General features: G+C 38.9%; 1 protein-coding gene across 20 annotated transcripts in view; it reads left to right on the forward strand.

Annotated features, from left to right (window-relative positions):
- Positions 1 to 22,506, forward strand: part of EPB41L2 (erythrocyte membrane protein band 4.1 like 2) — a 227,831-nt gene that overhangs the window by 180,074 nt on the left and 25,251 nt on the right. For 7 of the 20 annotated variants that reach the window (XM_066373220.1, XM_066373227.1, XM_066373222.1 and 4 more), the window contains 8 exons: positions 4,233 to 4,405; positions 8,809 to 8,871; positions 10,758 to 10,904; positions 15,725 to 15,892; positions 17,185 to 17,238; positions 17,436 to 17,999; positions 19,841 to 19,963; positions 21,956 to 22,051. In XM_066373220.1, coding sequence (XP_066229317.1) covers positions 4,233 to 4,405; positions 8,809 to 8,871; positions 10,758 to 10,904; positions 15,725 to 15,892; positions 17,185 to 17,238; positions 17,436 to 17,999; positions 19,841 to 19,963; positions 21,956 to 22,051 — 1,388 coding nt within the window. Of the gene's footprint in view, positions 1 to 4,232; positions 4,406 to 8,530; positions 8,567 to 8,808; positions 8,872 to 10,757; positions 10,905 to 12,207; positions 12,310 to 15,724; positions 15,893 to 17,184; positions 17,239 to 17,435; positions 18,000 to 19,840; positions 19,964 to 21,955; positions 22,052 to 22,506 lie in introns of all 20 variants that reach the window. The other 13 variants (XM_066373229.1, XM_066373230.1, XM_066373232.1 and 10 more) reach the window with 10 other exon arrangements.

Below are 22,506 nucleotides of genomic sequence, written 5' to 3' on the forward strand. Positions count from 1 at the left end.
TCTGATATCATAATTAAATGTATTTTATATGGCTTAATTTCCTGGCAAAAATGTAATTCCAAGGGATTTTCTGGTGTGGTAACATCTGAATTTTTATTCAAAGGAACTTAAAACATTTAAATTTTATTGAGTTTACAAATTTTGACTGAAACTTACTAAACTTTCCAGCCTATGAAAAACCATTCACTGGTTCAAAGGATTAGTTTAAATATAATATTTTAACAACAACAAAAAATAGGAAATATGAAAAATCATTTGTTCTTTCACCCAAGGGAAGAGAGGTATACATCTGTATATTTTTTCTGTTGGAATTCTAAATAGCTACATATTTGTAGTTTTATATAAATTATTCATGGGAATAAATTGATGTGGCTTCCTTTTATATATGTATCTTATTACCCTAATTTTGAGTTAATAGCAGGCATTCTAGAAAAGAGCTAAGGTTAATTTTATACTAACAGATAAAAATGTTCTTTCATTAGTGGAGGATTGACAGCCCTTGGCATTGACCTATTTTTCCTGGAATAAACTTGGAGAACAGTTCCAGGCGTATACATGGAGATACTTGACAGGATTTGTTGGTGGGCATCTTGGTATATATCATTATTAAACCTTGATTCTGGATAAGACTACCCAAAAATGTACAGGACAATCAGCTAGCTATAAACTTGATTCTAATAAATTTCCACATTCCCTAAATGTAATGATTTAAGATCAGTGGATTGTTACTGTAACATAGCTGTCAGTATAACTGTTAGCTAATTGGTGACTGAAAAAATTTCAAGTAAATCTGAAAAATGTGCCTGTTTATGTAAATATTTCACAAGCTTTGCCACTTTCTACAAGAGAATTTATGCAAGGGCTGAATAAATGCAGCCAGTGTTGTTTAATGCTCTGAGAGAAATCGTTCCTCTTCTGGAACACTGTCTGTTACGGCCTTTGTTTTAAACTGTGAGACTTTATAACTCTTATATTGCAAATTTTAGAGTCCATAAAGAAGAGTTAGCCACTGTGATTCTAGGAGGTATATCAACTGCGCTCAAGGAAATCCACCATCTTCATGGGCAACTAGTGCAGAGGGTTGTTAATAGGTTTGCATCTGAAAACAAGGATTTTTACAAGGAAAAGCAGCAAACATGGCACAGTAATCCGTTATTTCCCCGTGTTTGGACACTATAATTCACCAGATGGGCAAGTTATCAAAAGGATTATTGTGCTATGAAAAATAGAAGGCTTTTCACACCAGTGAAGGACAGACAACAGGGAACAATTTGGTTGGGGCTTATATTCTCCCTTTCTCCTCGAAACAAAGCTAGGCTGTCACCTGGTGCTGAGCATTGCTTTTTCCCGGCGCTCCCCGTTAATATACCATTTGTTGTTGTTGTTGACACGTGCTGTATCTTTTCTTCTGTTTAGTTTTAAAGTTAGCCTAGACTGCCCTGGCCGGTTGGCTCAGTGGTAGAGCGTCGGCCTAGCGTGCGGAGGACCCGGGTTCGATTCCCGGCCAGGGCACACAGGAGAAGCGCCCATTTGCTTCTCCACCCCTCCGCTGCGCTTTCCCTCTCGGTCTCTCTCTTCCCCTCCCGCAGCCAAGGCTCCATTGGAGCAAAGATGGCCCGGGCGCTGGGGATGGCTCTGTGGCCTCTGCCCCAGGCGCTAGAGTGGCTCTGGTCGCAAAATGGCGACGCCCAGGGTGGGCAGAGCATCGCCCCCTGGAGGGCAGAGCGTCGCCCCTGGTGGGCGTGCCGGGTGGATCCCGGTCGGGCGCATGCGGGAGTCTGTCTGACTGTCTCTCCCTGTTTCCAGCTTCAGAAAAATGAAAAAAAAAAAAAATTAAAGTTAGCCTAGACTAATGTAATATATATATATATATATATATATATATATATATATATATATATTCCGTACTCTTAAAGTTTGACAAATTGTCTAGTGATTACATAGAACATAAAAATCAATTTGATATCTAAAATCAAATATAAAAATAAAGTTAATCTTGAACAGCTCTTTTAGAACAGAGATTCCAAGATTGGAAAAATCAAATCAAAAAGGAGGAGGCAAATCAGTCATTTAGAAGAGCTAATAACCAAGATATATTTGAACGCAGGGGAAGCAGTGATTTTGTGAAAGTGGGAAATGCAGTAAGCAGGGACACTAGTTAGATTGGGTCATCTGGGAACAGAGGCCTATCTGAGGAAGAACCATTTCACTTAGGATTTGAAGGATGAGAACAAGGCAGCCGTGAGTAGAGCAGGAGATAAAACATTGCAGGTAGCAGGAGCAGCAGGTCTAAGGGTTCTAAGATTAGGGAGATCTTGATACAGTACATACCAGAACAGAAAGAAAGCGAAGGTAGTAACAACTAAGTAATGGGAAGACGTAGGCCTGGAGCAGCTCATGCAGAGCCTTGCAGCCATGGTAAAGCATGTGGTTTTTATTTTAGGTGCTGTAGGAAACTGCTGAAAGTGTGCGCGCACTCACGCACGCACAGATGTGTTCACCCATGTGCAAGCACATTGGTACACAGTGTTATCTTTAAAAAGAAATAACTTTGCAGTGTCAAAAATGATTAGAGGACGAGAGGAAGCAGGCAGACTGGTTGGGAATAGTTCAGGGGAGTGTTCAGTGCCTGGGTGATAATAGACCAGTTAGCCACAGGGCCCCTTAAGCTCAGTGCTTTGGGCCTACAAGCTTATTTGCTTCAAAAAAGAAAAAGAAAAAAGAAAAAAAAATCCTCCTGCACACTGAAATTTGTGTTTAAAAGTATGCAAAGTCAACATTTCATCAACATTATTGTGTAACTTTAAAGTTATGTCTGAAACCATTTCTAGGTGAGATTTTTTTGCAGTAATTTCTGAATGTCTGTAAGAATGCTTAGAAATTATAACCATAAGTTAAAAGAATTACTCATAGCTGTCTAATTTACAAGGGAAAATTATGAACATTTCTCAAAAGTTTTAAACACATGGAACATAATTATACTTAATGCAAAATGTGAGTTCATTTTAGGATATCCTGTGGACTTTCAAAAATATAAGTACGTAAGGGCTGTTAAAGTCTTAAAAGGGACCTGGGTGGTAGAATAGAGATGGAAGAAGTGGCCACATTGAGAAACAGACCCAAGCACTCAACTGGACTTGCTGGTGTTGAGCGGTGAAGGAAGAGACTTCGAGGTTTCTGGCTTCAGTAACTGGGTGCAAGTATGAGGGTGATCCAAAGGCAAGACTGGGAAGGAGGAGGTGACTCAGTTAGCACATGAGGGGTGTGGGTCAAAGGTTTCTTGTAACACATGGCCTGGAGGTGCTTGATGCCCCCTCAGTTCAATATGGTACATCACACAGGGTCCCTGCCTTCCGAGAGCTTGCAACTCGGCCTCTTGTGGTTACTGAGCTTCTGTGGGGACATGGAGCTGAGCCACTCAGGTGCTTTTTGTACAAGTGAAATGACCTCAGTGGGCATTGCTGTGGTTTGAGGGAGAAACTGCAGGTAGACGGAGGCTTTGCCAGCTGCTGCTCACTTTGCCTGGCTAAGAACTGAGGCCATCTTGGATTGATTTGCCAGGCGACACGCATTTCAGCACAATCTGTGTTCAGGCCCATCTGTAGGGGAGTGAAGGGAGCACATGAGGACCAGGTTTGCTGAGTGGGTGGGTGTCCACGTGTTAGATTTACTGTTAGGTCAAGTGGAGGCATTCAGGACGGAGGTTAGAGAAATGGAAACTATTAAACATAAACATAGAAGTTAATTCCGTAAAATCTACCTCTTGTCATAATTTTAAATGGCATTCAAATTAAAGATACTTTTAGAGAATTTTTAATCTTATTGAAGCAAATCATCTTAATAAATAATTATTTGTTGCAGAAATTGATCCAGCAATAAGCTCAGACAAGATAAAAGAAACCCTAAAGAATTAAAGTGATGCTCACATTGTAATTCTGACTGCTTTGAATCTCTTACAGTATTTCAGCTGGTCCTAGAGCTCCTTCTACTGGTTAATTCTATGGTCAAAGTATATCCTTCGAAAAATTGATATGAGAGAATGGGTTAAAATTCAGAATACTTTCAGAGTTCAGTAAAAGTTTAAAATTGAGTTTGAGATCTTGGTATTTTCAGAGCTCGAGCAACGCTCCTGTTGTCTCCATGCTGTTGGTCTATCTGTGTAAAGGGGGGAAGTTTCATCAAGTTTGACCATTTCAATGTCCTAACATGATCCAATGATCGTCCTTTACCAGCTGTAGTTGGAGATGTGGACCCGAGTCTTGTGAAGGATTTTCCTGGCCCTGCCGGGGAGGTGACAGCATATGGGCGTGGAGCTGTCCGCATGGCCGTGGTTCAGGATGGGGATGGCAGAAGGGACAGCAGAAGCCCCACTAGAGCCCCACCTGTGCAACTCATTGAAGGAAAGGTATGGCGCATTAGTAGACTGCGACTTCGAATGTGTACTTAGACTTAGACTAGGGACAGTCTGTCAGCAATTACTGTTTCAGAACTCAAATACTATTTTAAACCAGTCAGTGTGTGTTCTCTGTGGATATAATTTCCCAATTTTCAATTATGTGTGGGCTTTTCTGGTCTGGACATGGTCTCTAACCTTTTTTTGGTTGATGTCTAAAGCAAAATATTTCAATGTAAGTTATAGTATATTAATGCAAGTAAGTAATTTATTGGCTATTTTGACTCTGCATATTCTATTTAGTTAAATCCTCAAATGGTAAAAGCTGTGATGATCTGAAACTTATATTTGTTACAAGTAAATTTTAAAGTATAACCTGTATTATTATAATTATGTTGACTTAAATTTTTTATAATGCACAAAGATAGTCTTTATGAAAAATATTACTTTTCATTAATAATCTGTAACTGATGAAGAAGAAATTAAGCAAAGGGTAATTGTCTTTTGAACAGTGAGAAGAGTTATGTTGCTTTTGGGCTTATTTGGTGCATACACCGTAGTGAATGGACAAGTACCCTGCATTGTGCTTTCAAATATGTCACTGTTATTTTATGTCTCCTTGGACAAGTAACGTCAGAGATTGATTTGAAAGGGCTTTGAGTTCTTCAGATCTCTTTTCTATATCTGTACAAAGCAACAACAAAAAAGAAATGAAATCATTCTTTAGATTTATAATATTTTCCAAATTTTACCTTTGAAAATTCTAAACCTGCAACATGAATTTTTAAAGAACCTTCTAGATGAAGTAGCTGCAGTTCCTTGGGAATTCAACAACCTCTAATATTCAGCATGGTGGGGGGGGGGATGTGGACCTTTTGCCACGAGGACAGGGGCTTCAGGTAGCCCATGCCATCAAACCCCCTGCATACCTTTGTTAAAGAATTTGTGAGTATCATATTTTAAACTACATAGAAATCATGTAGTTAAAAATAACAGAAACCATGTCCAGCAAGATTTTCAACTGCTGAAAAGTTGACAGAATCTTTTACAATTATGCTGACGAGGCTCCCAGGAGACTGACTACTTTTATCTTTAACAAAAGAGCTCAGCAATTCAAAATCTCCTCTGTTCCCTTTTGCCTAGTTAATATGATATACCCAGTTATTACTATTATTTTTTAAATTCTTTTAACTTTAAAGGAAATTCTGCTTATCTTCAGCAAAAAATTGAGTATGTTAGCCTTTTTGCTACTGCTTTGAATGTCAGCAACTGGGCTCAAAGGTAATAATGCTATTTGAGTTTCATCAGATCTATTTCCAACCAGTCAGACAATAATCATAAAGTTGGTCTGTACCTATATATTTTATGTGCTAAAGTAGTTCAGTTTTCCTCTTTAAAAGTAGATTATTTAATTCACTTTCTAACTACACTATGTTAATACAGTCTCTACTTTTGAGTAAAATTGTTCACTAACTTCCCATTTCTTCTCTCCTCTTTCTCTTTTGCCTTCGTTTCGCCTTTGAATGTATCCATTGTGTAATTTCACATTCGACCACGGTTGGCCCCGAGACAGCCCGCTTTCATATGCCCACCTTCACCACTCATCCGCTGTGCTTCATCGCTTCCCCCAAACCTATTGCCAGTCCCTGAAATGGACTTGCTTTCCGACATTTCAGAGGAAGACCCCTTTGGGGAGGCCGACCAGATCACACTGGACAGCTTAGAGCTCCTTTCCACAGGGGAAACCTCAGAGCAGGGGGACTGCGAGGCCACTGTCCTTGATTCTGTCCTGGATCCTACTGTAGCCCCTTCTCAGATAGACTGTCCTCCCACCCACGAAAAGCCTCTACAAGAGGCTGACCGCAAGGATTCAGGGTCTGGGTACTTTTCCTTCAGTTTCTGCAAATGCCTTCCATCCAGCTTCCCTTCACTCCTTGATGAAGATGGGTACCTGGCTTTCCCCAGCCTCCCCAAGGTCTGGGTCTCCTTCCTCCCTGCCGACGTCCAGCACTATGTTCCTATCACCTCCCCTTCCTTCCTTCCTTCCCTCATCCTCATCTTTGGGCTACTTCTCTCTGCTTCTCAGTCGGTGCCTTTTTCCCTCACCTTTTCCCTTCCTCTGGCTCTATCCCTATGTTATCTGGAGGCTAAGGCCACTTCCTTTACTGTGTCTTGTGACTGTGACTTGAATGACAGACCAGAGGAAGAGGAAGCAGTCGTTGGTACTCCTACATAAGCTTCCATTTGTGCAGTCAACAAAAATACACTTCATCTTATACCCTTCCTAATGTAGAGTGTAAACATGTGCATAAACTGTACTGCTGATTACCCTTAACATAATGTATGAGCTGTGCATTTTCACCCGTTACATTTCAGTGCATGAAAGATAAATGTAAGCTGCTTTCCATTGACATCCACCGAAGAGGTCCACACATTCTAAATTGAAAGCAAAGTTATGGTAGGATTATTTTACAAATATCTACAGACCTTACTAGGTCTAAAAAAAGGAACTGAGGATGCTGTGGACATTACTGTAATTGGTGTGGATTAGTAGAGCTTCTTCTTCTTATTTTTTTGTTATAAAGCTACGCTTGTTCTCGCATTTATGGGGATGTATCTTTACACCTTTACTCCTGACATATGTAGGTCTAATCTCAGAAGCTCCTTGTCTCCCTATTATTCTAGCATTTGGAGACCAGATGAGTTTCAGGTGGTGTTGTTTTGCTTTGTTTTAACTCTAAATCATGTAATTATATGACAGAGTCACTGTCAGGTATTTTGTAAGGAAGATGCTGTTCTGTTATCTTTTCTTTAACAAATGTGTATGAAACATGAAACAAAGCTTTTTGAAAATTTAGAATATTTAACCCTAAGGTTGGGCCTCTTCATATTCTTTTATTTAAAATTAGATGTCTGGTTTGAGGATTCTTACCCCTTTGTATGGCTACCTCTGCACTAGTCAGTTAGTGTTAACGTGCATTATGGCTTTGGTGGTTTTGCTAAATGATGGCTTACTTTCTCAATATCCTGTGGTTACTATCAATACATAGAATAAGTGACAAAATTTAGAGCAAACCTAAAGAGAAATGTGAACATAATGCTGTGATTAGGCATTGTGGGAAAAGCCACGATTCTTAAAGATTACCTGTGGATGTCAAAGATGTACATGTTAGAGAAAGATTAGAAAATAATTCTTAATAGATTATTGAATGGCTGTGTCTTATTTTTACCTTCTGAAAAAAAGAAGTTACTCTGATCTCCTTGCTGACTTCTCAGCAAGTATTTAAATATTTAAAAAGTATTTAAATATTTAAATACTTTTATTTTTTTAAAAAATTTGAACTCTCAGATTTGATACTATCATTTTAGTAAAGAACAAAAAGAATATATGATCCTGCTATCAATTAACATGTAAAGCTTAAAATATTTTCCTGTGTTATCAGAATCAATATTTTTCTTTCTTGCCATTCCTGTCCTTGAGTCAGTAGTCATCAGTATTTATTCTAGTTTTAAATTTACAGATCTCTTCTTTTGGGATATTAGATACTGAGAATTGTCCAACTATGAAAAATGATTCTTGTTCAAAGAATATTATGAAAGAAAAGTGGCTGTATTTCAAAGAGTATTTTTAATAGCCACCATTTTAACCTGAATGTAGCATAGTAAACCAGTTTTCCTCCAGGGAAAGAAATCTATGTTAAAAAACTGTTAATAGGGTGAACATTTGTCCTTGCCATAAAGCAAAAGCCAAATTTACATCATCATACTTTGCCCTCATCACTAGTTGATTTTAGACATTTCAAATTAGAACAGGTTGAATTATGCCATTTTTACACTCTTATGTTTTCATTCCTAAGTAAAAAAATAGTCAAAAATAGTGCATATAATGTAGGGACTGAGAAAGAGTGAAGCTTCCATTCTCCATTCCACCTTTGCAAAGAATCATTTCCATCATTTATACAACACTGTAGGTGAAGAAAGGCCAAAGTGGCTTAATATTCTGCATCTTCTGCGGGCCACACGATAAAGGTTGGTAATACTGGTTCACCATTGGAGTACAAATACAGCTTCTTTGCCTGATGGTAGAGTGCCCGCTAACACTTCCGTTTTCTGGCCGTTTGACGCATGACTGTTCAGGTGAAGATGGAAGAAGAGGAAACACAGCCAGAGGAGGTGGATATTTTTTCTGCAAAGTTAAAACCTGGTGACTTGCTGCCTGCCATTATTATTGTGTGTGGGGTGCTGCACTTTCAGGGTTTATTTGTGAGTTTTGCTTGTTGTGGCTTTAGGTTCTTAAGATTTTTATTACTTTTAATGTCTTAGACTAGCCAACTCTGGGGATGTTTCTGGTGCTTGCTGATTGATACATTTATGTTTATTTGCTTTTTCTCCCTGTGTGTGATTTAATTTCACAGAAAAATTCCTTGAGAGTAGAAGGGGATAATATTTATGTCAGACATAGCAATTTAATGTTGGAGGTTTGTATAATCTAAGACAACACTGTCCTGATGGCTGCCAGGCTGCTGTGGACGGGAGGTCACTCACAGGCTGGCTGGCAACTCTTTCCAAGCACAGTGCATGAGCTGCATGGGGAACATTCAGCTCGGGGGTGCATGTGGCCCGTCCGACTTGGTTCTTTCAAAGTGGCTTAGGTAGGAATATATTTACTAGAAGTTCTCAAAGTGACAACTGGGAAAAAAGGAATAAAGGTTTTATCTACTAATCCTGAAGTTCTCTAAGTAAACTTATTTTCTCCTGATGGGTTATCTCTAGGGCATGAAATCTGAAGTAATGTGATCCCATCCTTAACATACATCGATGAGAGCAGATATTTGTTGATCTGACATCAAATCATTTTATTCTTGATCTTTATTCTTGTCCACAATATTTGGGGAGGGGGAGACAGTGGCACTAAAATCCATGCAGTTAGTAATGTGATTCACTTAAAATGTACCATTTGAAAGAATGCTAAATAATGGAATTGCTTTAAGAAGAAAGACTAAATGAAAGAAAGTAGGAAAAAATTAAAGAAAACCTAGCCACCCAATGAGAAATGTACATTATATTCCCCGTGTCACACGAGAACTTTCTTTTCCTCCTTATTTAGATTGGTACATGACAATGTATTGAGTGTGAACTGCAGTTCTCAGTAATCTGACTAATCAATTTTGTTGCTTTTGGCAGCTTTGATAATTGTTGGAAATGTATTTTTGCATAACTCACTAAAATGCTCTAAAGTGTAATACATAACATTGCTTTGAACAAATACAAGAAATGTGCCTAATCTCAAGCCACAGTCATGTTTCCACGCCATACAAAGATTTTTAGATTTTCATGAGTTTTTGCAAATGGCTGTAGAAGCTCATAGATGAACAACTATGCTTGTGCATGACTATGGAATATCTAATTTTATCAGATGCATGACCTGTTCCTCTGGGAGTGGGATGAGAGCTGTGATCAGCAGGTGGCCCCATGATTTTTAAAATGTAAGAAAACATTTAGCATTCAGTTCAAACCATTTCCTGAACAATAATTAGCTTTATTTCCCACAAATACTGGTTATCAGAACTAACACAAAAAAAATCCCACAAATATCATTCATCAGGGCCTATTCCAATGAAATTCAATCTGGTAATTTTTCTTGCATCTTTGTTTGTATAAGGGCCATTTGGTATGTGGTCTTTGGCAAGTATATGAAACCAGTGTGAGGTTCACGTATTCTATAGAGAGGTCAAATACAAGCAGCCTATGGAAGCCATTTTTATTCCTTAAGGATTAAAAGCCAATGCTAGAACTTCCTGAAAAAAGTCCATCCTTGCCCCATTCTACCCTGCCCTTCTCCACTGTTTTTTTGGTGGATGATCCTGGACTGGCTGTCCCATCAGGCAAAGTGTGCTCCTGAGCCCACCTTTCTCTATTTTTACTTAGTGCAGTATGTTCAAAGAAGGCAATTTGAGTGGTAGCCATAATCAGAAAGGTGAATTTACAGGAGCAAAGTCATAGGCTGCATTTTACATCCAGCTATTAGGAAGAAGGGTTAGTAGTCTCTTTGAGTGTTAGTTCTATGACTTCCTTCTAATAATGTAAACAGTTATTCCTTAAAAAACTCTAAACAGAAAGGATATAAGAACCCTTTAAATGTGAGTCATAAAAAAAATTGCACATTGGCTTTATTTTCAAATTTTGAGGAACTTATAAGGTGATAAGATGGCTTTTGAGACTTGGCATTTTTCTTGCTTTTTGTTTTTTTTTTTTAATCGTAAGTTTGCTTTGTCTTATTTTTTGGTTTTATTTTTTTTATTTTTGTCCTACTGGGTTTTTTCCTTTTGGCTTTCCCCCCTTTTATTACGTTACATATCGCTAGGACCTGGATAAGGCCCAGGAGGACATACTGAAACATCAGGCTAGCATTAGTGAACTCAAGCGCAATTTTATGGAATCCACACCTGAGCCGCGCCCTAATGAATGGGAAAAACGACGTATCACACCTCTGTCCCTACAGACACAAGGGGTATGTCACCAGCTGTTTGTTGGCTGTATGTCTCCAGCTTTTCAGTAAAATTCAGGCTGATGATCTCATGTTGATTCCCAGGAAGTTACAAAATGCTACCAGTTTTTTTTATTTAATGTAATTGCTAACAATTTTTTAAAATACTAAGTATTTATTAACAGTGTAATATTTATTGACCAAGTTCTTAGATAAATTGTATAAATTTCAAGATATTTGTGAAATAACTTCAGAATAAATATTTTACTTAAGTAAATTAGTGACACATTTTTATGTAGGATGACTTAAAAACTGACATTATATGGTATTTAAAAAGCTTTTCAGATACTGATTTATGAAATAAGAAAGTTTACTTAATAATTAAATAATTAATGTGGACCATATTTAGAATGGTTTAAGGTAATTACTGTGGGGAAAATGAGTTAAACTTAGTTTTAAAGATTGATGAGCTCTGTTGAAAACTTGCAAAATGTTCTGTCATACAACTTAACATTCAAATGTCCTAGCCGAGACATGTAGACTAGTGTTGAAAAAACATTTTTAACTGTAGCATTCTTTTTCTTTCCGTGGTTGTTTCTCACCACCAATATACGTATTGCCTTTAGACTATATTCTTGAAGTATTTCTCCATTCATTCTCATCTATATCTGTTCTTTTCTGATGCTCTCAAAATCTTTATTAACCAAGAACTTCCATGGGCTCACTTATCATACTTGAGGGAGACAGTAATTAGCTGTATTTAAGACACAGTTTAAAAAGTATGTAAAGGTGTTATCCTACAATTTCATCTTTTCTCCTTTCCTTACACCCCTCACTTCTTAAGTTCATCACCCAGTCTGACTTGAGTGTTACCAGATGGTATACATATGATTTAGATAGCCTCATGCTGTTTTTATTAACCTCTTCAGAAGAAGCAAAGCTGTTAGTGGCTTTAAATTTCCAAGTTTGTTGAAAAGAAAAAAGCTCTTTAAGAAACAGATGAGCAAAGATAATTGCTGAACTAAAAAATAACTTTTGAAAACACTAAGATTTCAAACACCCTGGTAGGGTCTTATGAAGTGATATACAATTTTAGTCCTTAATCTTAGACTTTCCAAAGGTATTCCCCTTCATATTTCCGCGTTGACGGTAGAGTGCCGTATTTTCTGGAGGAAGGGTATTTGACGTGCAGAGATTTTGGCCTTCCTGTGTGTGCCGCTTCGTCTGGTTTGTTCCGCTCAGCCCCACAGTTGTGTTGTGTTTGTGTTGCTGTCGATGTGATGTACTTGTCTTATTTGTTGATTATGTCTATTGTTTAAAACAATAGAGAAAAGGAGACCATCTTTTCAAGGATATTTTATCCCTGAAGGAGAAACATCAGATGGCGGCAGCACGGACAGTGGAAGGAAAAGCCCAGGAGGCAGACAAGGTGTTCACCTGGCACCCTTGGACCTACGCTTGCTTTTTCTCTTTTCCTTTATTTCTGTCCACAGCCATAAGATACATTTTTTTCTTATGTATCAACCTAAACTTTTTTCAAAATAAATTTTGAGCATTTAAACAGTTAAATCTCCATGTATAGAAATGGAAGTCATTAGGTGAGACACTGCAGGAGTACTTTATTTAAAAATTCACAATTTGAAATGCAGACACATCAGCTGATTTCTTAAGTGACCTGCAGTTTTGATATATGTGGCTGGCAGTTGGGAAACCATGATTTCTTGTGAAAATGCACTGTTTGTACAACGCTGTGCACGCTGTGGTGGGGTTAAAATAACAAATTGTATGTGATTTAGGTACTAGTTTACTAATTCTATTTGGGAACCTTTTGGGTTTTCATTTTAAGATTTTTAAGGGAGGGAGGTGGTGTACCAGCACAGCCCCTCGACTCTCCCTGTGCTGTGCACATACGCCCTCTCCGGCACTGCTGAGAAGTTAGCTTTCTGTTGCTTTTACACTCTTCTCTTTCTCCTGGTTTTGCTTAGCCAGCTGGTCAGCCAGTTAACTGCTAGGACTAGAGACCTTAGAGTCTGTTAGAGGAGACAGCAGTTAGAAAAGGTGGGGTACTAAAGAAGTCAATGTTAAAGAGGAAATACATCTTTGTGTTCGGAGGTGAGTGGGAAGGCTGTTTTACCTTTGTGGTCAGGAAGAGTTGGCATTTAAGTTGAGAGCTTAATGATGAGAAGAAAGCATATATGAAGATTTTTTCTGTCTGTAGGGAAGAGCAAAAAAACTAATTCCCAAAAGCAGGGACTAGTTTAAGGAACTGGAAGACCGAGTGGCAAGGGCTTAGGAAAAATCAAGGAATTCAGACCCTAGATCCTGTCAGGTCTTCCTGACCATATTGACATTTTGGGATATTATTGTGGGCGTAATGGGAAACCACTGGAGAGCTCTAGACTGGGTCTGACAGAGGTCCTTCTGCTGCGGGTGAGGAATGGAATACCGGGGATGTGAGTGAGAGCGGAGATCAGAAACCAGTGTTTTTCTAACACAAAAGTCTGATTTTATAAATCTGTTAGCATTATTTATGAGAACATATATTGGGTGGAGGAAGAGGCAAAATAAATGGAAGATGAAATCTTGCCCTAAAGGAATTTGAGGTGTAGTTGAGGAGAAATAGTTCCAAACTACTGCAAATGGGAAAGCTAAACCAAGTGGCATTTTTATGTATTTAAATGTCAGCATGAAGTCCAAACCCAGTTGGACTCTGTAAAATGATGACTTTAATAATCGCATGCTTTAAAAGATTCTGTAATTTTGAAAGTTTCATTTCCAGAAGCAACTCCAGTGGTAGATTTGTTCAATTTTAAGAAATGTCCTTATACTTTTATGCAGTAGGAAACTTGGGAGTTTTGCTAAAGAGGTTTAAAATGATCATTTTTTCTGGGTGTCATGGTTTAGGAATGTACAATATGAAATATGTTGTAGAAGTTACATTACAGCGATGTTACACGAAGTTTAAACCTGGAATTTACTCACTGTTTAAGCTCCTAAATGGTTTATCTGCACTTAGTTACTATTTTTTGCTTGTTCTTTTCTTCTCCACCACATACAGGAATGTACTTATTTGGCATACATATGGATTGTTGTGACTGTAGTCACCCATTCATCCATTCTCCCAGCAAACATTGCTTTACTGCTTGCAATGTATCTTTTTTCTACCAAATAACGTATCACTACTATTAGTTGAAAGAATGTGAGTAGTTAACTCGACTGCAGCATTTTGATTTTTAATAGGATATCTTGCAATTTTTCTCTTTGTGGCATCTTCATTTTGCTACTGATCTTTGCAGAGCTTTTTGATTATCTATAAATTTTAATCCTTAATGAAGGGTAAAATAAGCAATTTTGCATAAGTAAAATTTGGCCCAATTTTCCAAATTTCTGTAATATGGGTTTTATAGATGAGAGAAACAGTAATAGTTTCACATTTAAGTTAATACACTGAATGTCTTCAGTTTGAATATGAACAATTTTGAGAGTAGGGCAGAAACTTGGAAATCAACTCAGTCTTTAATAGGTAAATAACTCTATATCCTCTTATGTATTGTGAGAATTATGACATACTGAAACTTGTAGAAAAGATTCTCCCATGAGTCTAATAGAGATTATGTAGACTATCATTTTAAAGTACTTTTGAAGATACTGTACTGAATAATTAAATGCATGCCACTTATATAAACTCCCCAGTGATCTCTTATTGGGTAGGACACTCTACAAACTCAACCCTTAGGGATGGTGTAATTGTAGAGATTATCATTAGAATGAATTAGTTCAGAAGCTTTTTATTTTTTCCTCCTGAATATTGCGAATGCTTATACACCTAGCCCTCCTTATTTTATTATCCCTATTCCTCAGTCCCCCTAGCACACTGTCCCACAGGGAGCACCCCAGGAATTTCATTCATTCATCTGTCTTGAAACTCTGTGAGCAGTGAGGTTTATTAGGAAGTATTCTTGCACACTTCTGATGTGAGGGGGAGTTTCACGGTGACTCTTTGCTGTTGGCATTCGGGTACCTGGGACAGTCTTCAGTTTTCCTGCTGTGGGTTCTGGCAGGTTAAGGACCATCGCTTAAGGGCAGGCATATGAAGATTAAATTTGCCTAATAGTGTTTCAGGGACAGATGATTTTAACATTGCTCACTGAGTTTCCACCTCTGAGTTTGCCTTCCTTTTTAGCATTCTTTGTTTACCGGTTTCTTACTGGAAAAAAGGTATTATTTCTTCATTTCATGGCATATTTAACATGTCCGAGGGCCTTACTATAGGTTGCTCTCAGATTGCTTGTGTACAAAGTAATGTGTAAAAGGGAAGAGCTAGGAGGGGCTGGAATGGTTAGGGAAAGGCATGCGCAAAATAGGATATTAGGTGTACTGAGACCGATGGCAAATTGGGAAGAGCACTGGAGGCAGGAGGATTGGGTCACCTAAGCTATGGCACAGGACTAAGCCTTTCAAGTGTCGGAGCCACTGAAGAGGCCATGTTGTGCAGAAAGAGGCTTATGCTGAAGAGCTGCCTCACAAACATACAAAACAGTGTTTGATGGGAGGGTAGGTCCTGCTCAGTTTGTGATGACAGCTTTTGTGAAAAACCAAGAAGTGTAGCTGTTTTTCGTAGGTTGGAGCGATCAGAGACTGGAGCAGGGTGGAGAGCTGGCACGCAGGCAAACCGCCACGTACGTGCACCTGCTGCAGGATCTGGCAGAATCCTCACCTTTCTTTCGATTTATGCTGCTCTGTGATTCTTTCTTGTGTAATCTTTCCTTTCTCTTTCAGTAGGTCACTGCTGTCTGTTCCAACTTACTGTTAATTCTTTGCTCTTCCTTTTCTGACCTCTCTAGAGCCTAGAAGAGGAGATAACATCAATTTTGTTTAGTGAAAAGGGCTTTTCTGATAGCATGAAAGCCACCTTCACTTCAGCCACCACTTGGACAGCAGAGGGCACTGTTGTGAACTATAATGCACCTTCTGAAACGCTTTCTTCCTCGCCCTTCTCACAGTTGCCTGAGGTGCATTTTACTTTGTTTCCCCTGTTTTAAAAAGCCACATATGAGAGTGATTTTTATTTTTTAAATATTCAGGAACCCTTCCTTTGAATTAATTTCATTGGTGAAACTAATTCTTCCTGGAAGAAACATTAATGAAATAATGACTGGATTTGGACATAAGGAAAGGATACACATTGTATGTTCTCCTGCTTCTTTTGGGTGTTCGCCCTCCAAATCTGCCTAAATTCAGAGAATCACTTAAATCACTGAAGCCCAGATTCAGGGTTGCTGTGTGGAGGGAAACTCTCAAACAAGTGAAGCTAAGTATGCTCTGCAAAATTAAAAGTACTCATAGCTTGAATGTCTTTCAAGCATTTTCTGATGGCTTATCATTAAAAAAAAAAATTTTATTTCCATGAAAAAATTTGAGGAGCCTGCCATACTTAGTGAAGTAATTGTTTTCATTTTTTGGAATGAACCTAAAGAATTCTCTGAATTTGGGCAGAGCCTATTTGACCATTTGAAGTTAAGTAATAATCACTGGCCTATAGTAATAGTGAGCATTTAGGTACTGTACTATTTCATTAGAGTAGATTTATTCCCAAGAGGTAGTCGTCTGTGGGCGGGGGCAGGGGTGATAGCTCCAGTGACACAGTTGGTTCATCTCAGTTTTCAGTGATGCTAGTGGAGGAGCTAAACTCTAAGATAAAATACTTGGAGTCATCATTGACATCCACACTAATGTCAAAATACCCCTTTTGCTAACCTGTAGTGCAGTTTGGGATGCTAATAGCCATTTCTGAAACAGCAACATTTTTATGTTAATGGTTATGTGAGACCAACTATTAGGTTGCCAGTTAAAGCTGTTTTTTTGAAATGAGCTGGCATAAAACAAAGGTTCTATCTTATTTATTCATTTAGGAATGAGGGTTTCAGGCAGGCTGTATAGTCTGATTAAGACCAAAATTGTTTGTTGACTAGGTGTTATACGTTTAAAATTTTGTACTTTAAAATAATCAGTAAGCTTTGGTATAAATTCAGTATTCCGCTTATCTTCTCAACTACATAAGTAGAGCTGATAGGTGTAACGATAATAAAAACTCTTCATTTCTTTGGGAAGATGCTGGCTGCTTTTGTGTTTTTGTTTCCTTTTGTAAGCTTTTTGCATTTTGTCTTTTATGTGACCTTGAGCAAAGGTTTTTGTCGATGCTGATTCTTACTGTTCTGTCTTCGCAGTGTCAGATGTTTGTTTTGGTGGGTGTTGAGATAAAACTTTATTGATTTTGTGTCCTCGGTTGCTTTTTGTTCCGCAGAAACGCGCTCCCGAGTCAGAAGGGCCTTGCGCCGGAGCCAGTGATGCTGTTAAGGTTCTCCCCTTTTCCATGTAACACCATCACCTGACGCTCCCTACCCTCACGACCTCCCCGCTTCCCTTTCAGTCAGCCATCACACTCATCTCTGCTTTCCTCCATGACATGAACCTGCCATCAGTTGATTTGGGTTGCCGTCATTTTTATTTATTCATGTATTTTTGTTTTCCCTCATCCGCTTCTTTTTTGTGCAGAGTTCACATGAGACTCTGAATGTAGTGGAGGAGAAGAAGCAGGCAGAGGTTGGGAAAGACGAAAGAGTAATCACAGAAGAAATGAACGGTAAAGAGAGATCGCCTGGGCGTGGTCCTGGGGAGATCCGTAAGGTGGAGCCCCTGACCCAGAAAGACTCCACCTCCCTGTCTTCTGAGAGCAGCAGCAGCAGTGAAAGCGAGGAGGAAGATGTGGGCGAGTACCGGCCCCAGCCCCGGGGTGCCGAGGGCACCATCAAGGAAGAGCAGGAGGAGGACGAAGACGAGGTGGAGGAAGAACCCGGCCGAGCAGCCAAGGTAGTAGAGAGGGAGGAGCCGGTGCCAGAAGCCAGCCCAGGCAAACAAGCAGGTGCCAGTGTAGGCACAGTAGACACAGTGGCCCAGGAACATGTAGTTGCCCCAGAGATACCTGCAGAGAAGAGTGCACACGAAGGCGCTATTAAGCAAGATGTGAGCGAAGAAACAGAGGACGAACAACATAAAGTTAATGGAGAGGTGTCTCATATTGACACTGATGTTTTGCCACAAATTATTTGTTGTTCAGAGGTAAATGGGAGACTCAAGCGGGAGCTAAACTCGGGAGCTATCCCTCAGGTGGAAAACACCTGTCTTTCTTCTCCTGTCCTCCCAATTCTCCCTCAGCCTTTTCAGCAAGATTCTCCCTCCGACCTCTCCTGGGAGGAAGGGGCCAAGCACTGCTCTGTAGCTTCTCTGCCAGCTGGGGTCAGGGCTGCTCGCTTCTTTACTGCAGCTGGACCGCCCGATCCAGCAGACTCTCCTGTAGCCACCACATCATGTTTTCATCCTTGTTTCACATCTGAATTTTTCTTTGCATGTTCTGGATGTTTTCAACTTTTTGTCTTTAGTTGCACTGCTTTCTCATATTTAATGCCTTTTGAGGGGGGCTAATTAAAAATTATGTATGTATTATTGAAAAATGGTCAGTGTGAGTGTGTGTGCTGCTGTTGTCAGGACAGGGTTTGACTTTCTGGCTCATTGTCTCTTCAACTTGAGAGGTTTAGAAATGGCAGCAGGCTCTGATGACCGCGGCGCTCTGAATTCCACATCTGGCGATGATGGAAATGGTATTTCTTGAATACCACTGTGATTTCTGTTTCTAGATTCCAGGGCTTGTATGGTTTTGTGAAAGCCTTTTTCCTTTTTAGCAGCCAGAGGTGTAGACTGTTTACGAGACTACCTTTCTCATGCCGTTCTTTCATCCGTTCTGGATTACTCTCAAGTTGATCATGTTTTGTAGATTCTCTACACTGGAGTTCATCTTTCCTCACTCCTCTTAGAGTCAGACTCGTTCTCTAGGCGCAGTTCTTCTGAATTGGAAGTTAACATTTTGTTGAGGGAAGGCTTATGTCCAGCTGAATATGTGTGATTGTAAAATGAGGTGCCCGCAGTACAGGGATTATTTGTATTTGCACTCACTCTGATGAGCTGGAAAATCTTGAAGTGACTTTGTGTTGAAATAATTAAGTGGATTTTTATTACGTTACTTTTAAATTTCCTAGTTCTCTTCAGAGAACACATTTGCAAGAATCTTGGAATGCTCTGAACTATTATTTTTCACATTTACCATACATTGCACTTAGGGATTTTCTCACAAAGGACTATAGTATTTTGGTAGTAGTATTTAGTCTGGCATTGTATTAAATGTACATGCTTAGCAGACTAAAATGCTAATGGCTGTGAACCTTCCTTTAATGTGTTAATTGTTCAAAGCATTAATGCAGTATTAGTGGACTAATTCTAGATGTAACAGTTTAACACTCATAATACAAAAGAAACACTGCGAGTTTTAGACAAGAAAAATTGAAAACAGTCATACTTGAAGATTATCCTTCTGCAAATGGGGTCTCCTTGTGAATAGAGCAGAAAAGGCTTTTTGAAGAAAAAGAGCAAATCGTAGCCTACCTAGGCGCTGTGCCATTTGAAGGCAATGAGCCTTCACACAAACCATGTGGTTCTTTAAACGAAAAATCAGTAAAAATCAAGGCATGTCACTTCATGTAGTTCATTCATTTTTTTCTTTTCAAACGTATCATTGCTTGCCCAAAGCTTTATATTAATGTATACCAGGCTTGACATGTAAGTAATTTGAGACCATCATAATTTGAAACATACAGTAATTTAAAGCAGACCATAATTTATGGACTCATTATGTTAGCTTATTCTTATCATATACATTTGTGTATATGTAGGATAATTGAAGAAAAGTGATTTGTGTGTGTGTGTGTCTTTTGTTTTAGATTACTTTCTTTTACGTATGAGTGTGTGTTTGGATATATACATATTTCTGACATTTAATTTGGAAGGATCCATTAAGTACTTTTGCTTCATTACCGCTAGAATTTATTTTCCCTTCCTTTCCACCTCAGCCACCCGTGGTAAAGACAGAGATGGTAACAATTTCTGATGCCTCACAAAGGACAGAAATCTCTACCAAGGAAGTCCCTATTGTCCAAACTGAGACCAAAACCATCACATATGAGTCTCCACAGGTACAAAAGCTCTGGATTTGGACTGAATCCTTGTTTACTTAGTCTGTTTCTCTTTCCATTCTGTCTCCTCTTAGTTGACATGTTTCTGACTGATGTAGCTTTTTATATATCCATTTCATAATCATACTTCAGTGACATAACTTGTTATGTTGCTTCTTAAATTGAGACAGAGAACTATAATCAAATTAGTGACCCGATAATGACAGGGGAGAGCATACACATGATTACTGAGAATAAGCAGCACCGGTTTTGTTCGTATTATTATAAGCCGTGTCTGGCTTGATGTATCCAGGAATGTTTATGTACATTTGGGAGAGATCATCTTACAGAGTGCATTGGCTGTGCTATAATTTGTGAATTAGTAGGATTAGGCACACCCCCCACCATAAACACAGATCCTCTCAGCTCACTCTCGCTTGCAAGTATACACACCTGTTCACACACACATTTGGGCTTCTCCTTCAAGTGAAGCACAAATTTTTTTTCTGAAGACATATTCCATCATTCTTTTTTTTAATTTTTATTTATTGATTTTAGTGAGATAGGAATGGAGAATGTGGGAGAGAAGAAGATAGACAGGAACATCAATCTGTTCCTGTATGTGCCCTGACCCAAATGAACCGGCCACCTCAGTGCTTCAGGACGATGCTCTAACCAGCTGAGCCATCTGGCCAGGGCTATTCCATCATTCTGTGTCAGTGGGATTCTGTGTATCTGATTAATCAAATTTATGTGTTTGATTTTAGGTATTCAGGCATTGATTCTGTAAAGATTTGAAATAAGCATTAAGATATCTAACCTTAAGGGTAACAGAAAAAGGGAAAGTATTTATCATTTCAAAATAGACCTGTGTAGAGATTTGTACACTTGTTTTTTTTTGACTGAGAATTTTAGAGTTCATAGTAGGAATGTGCCCAAGGTGAAAGATGGCAGATTACTACCCTCTGAAAATATTAAAAATAAAAAACATGTAATGCGTGTCTATATGACATATTCCTCAAAATTATTTTAGATATGCTACTGTAAATGTGTACAGATCCCACATAAGCACCAGCAGGTTTTGATTAGTGGGTGGGGTGGGGGGAGAGCATGTTCTCATGTGTCTCTATGGTAGTAAGTGCCCTCGTAATGAAATACAATGCAGGAGCCAAGTTCAAGAGAGATTTCCTCTTCACTTACTGTTAAGAAAAGCTCTGAATTTTCCGGTTATTTCCTCGTGTCAGGAAACAGGAGGCAATACATACGGTGATCTTATTGTAAACTAAAACTATTAATTTGCTTTATTATTTCCACCAGTAAACTCTAGAACTTTCTACCTTTTCTAGTATCAAAAAGCAAACAACTTAAAAGCTATTTAGATGTCTGTACAGGATTTATTTATGAGATATGTGTCTATATAGAGAGAGCACGTACATGCATACTTATTGAAATGTATTTCTTCATATATATGCTCACAGCACACAAACTGTGACTGGAAAAATGTCATTTAATAATCTACTGGAGAAAAGCAAATAACCAACCCATGTTAGTTTAGTCTGTCCTAGTTAGGTTCTGTGGCTTAGTAATCTGAGAAAACGTTGATCTATTTTTACCCACCTGTGCTTAAACAACAAAACCAGCACTTCTGGTCACTGTGGAGACTTCTCTGCCTGGTTCTCTAGTTTCTCTTCCAAGCTTCTGCACGTGGCCTTCAGTCTAATCCTCTCATGATTCCCCGATAGCTTGCAGTCCCCCCTCCTACTTCCACTCTTCCTTCATTCTCTCTCTGTGTCTGGGGTTTGTTTCTCCACGTACATTTAGCCTTTGCTTTCACTCTGTAGATGCCAGCCAATATTCTGGTCAGTATATTACCACTTTAAACAAGAAAAGGGTGGTAGCATCTTCTTCCCACTGCAAGGATTTTAAAATATGCATATTTGATGGGGAGGGGGTCTTCTGTGACATCATAATGGAAGTTAAGTATTGCTTTGTATTTCCCCCCATTATCCAAAGATTGATGGCGGGGCTGCTGGTGACTCGGGCACGTTACTGACTGCACAAACCATCACATCTGATTCCGTGTCGACGACAACCACACACATCACCAAGGTAACGCGGTCCAGGGGAACCCTAGGGTGAGGACGGTCCATTGCAAACAGGATCTTTTCTGAATTGTTTTCCTGTTCTTATACACACTTCAGGGTAACATGCAGATAGTCCAGTGGAATCAAAAGGCGCATGCTGGAAGTGCCCAAGAAATTGGGCTCCATTGACAAATGTGTTTAAATCAAATTTCAATTTTGTAAAGTGCAAGGGGGTAAAAATATGTTATGAATAGCTTTAACTGAGACAGTTACAGGAACAGAGACAAGTTTAAACTGAAAGCACAGGTTTAATAAGTACCAAGTAAACAACTATCATTCAAAATTTTCAACAAGTTCTTCAAATAATATAAATTTTCCCCCATTGATTTAAGATACTAGTGTGCTGACTTGGGGTATGATTCCAGGTTACTGTCTAAATGGTTATCACCATTTGGCCAGTGGTTCTGACGTGCAGTCTCT

Source organism: Saccopteryx leptura, chromosome 3 (genome assembly GCF_036850995.1).
Source record: "Saccopteryx leptura isolate mSacLep1 chromosome 3, mSacLep1_pri_phased_curated, whole genome shotgun sequence".
NCBI classification, from domain to species: Eukaryota; Metazoa; Chordata; class Mammalia; order Chiroptera; family Emballonuridae; genus Saccopteryx; species Saccopteryx leptura.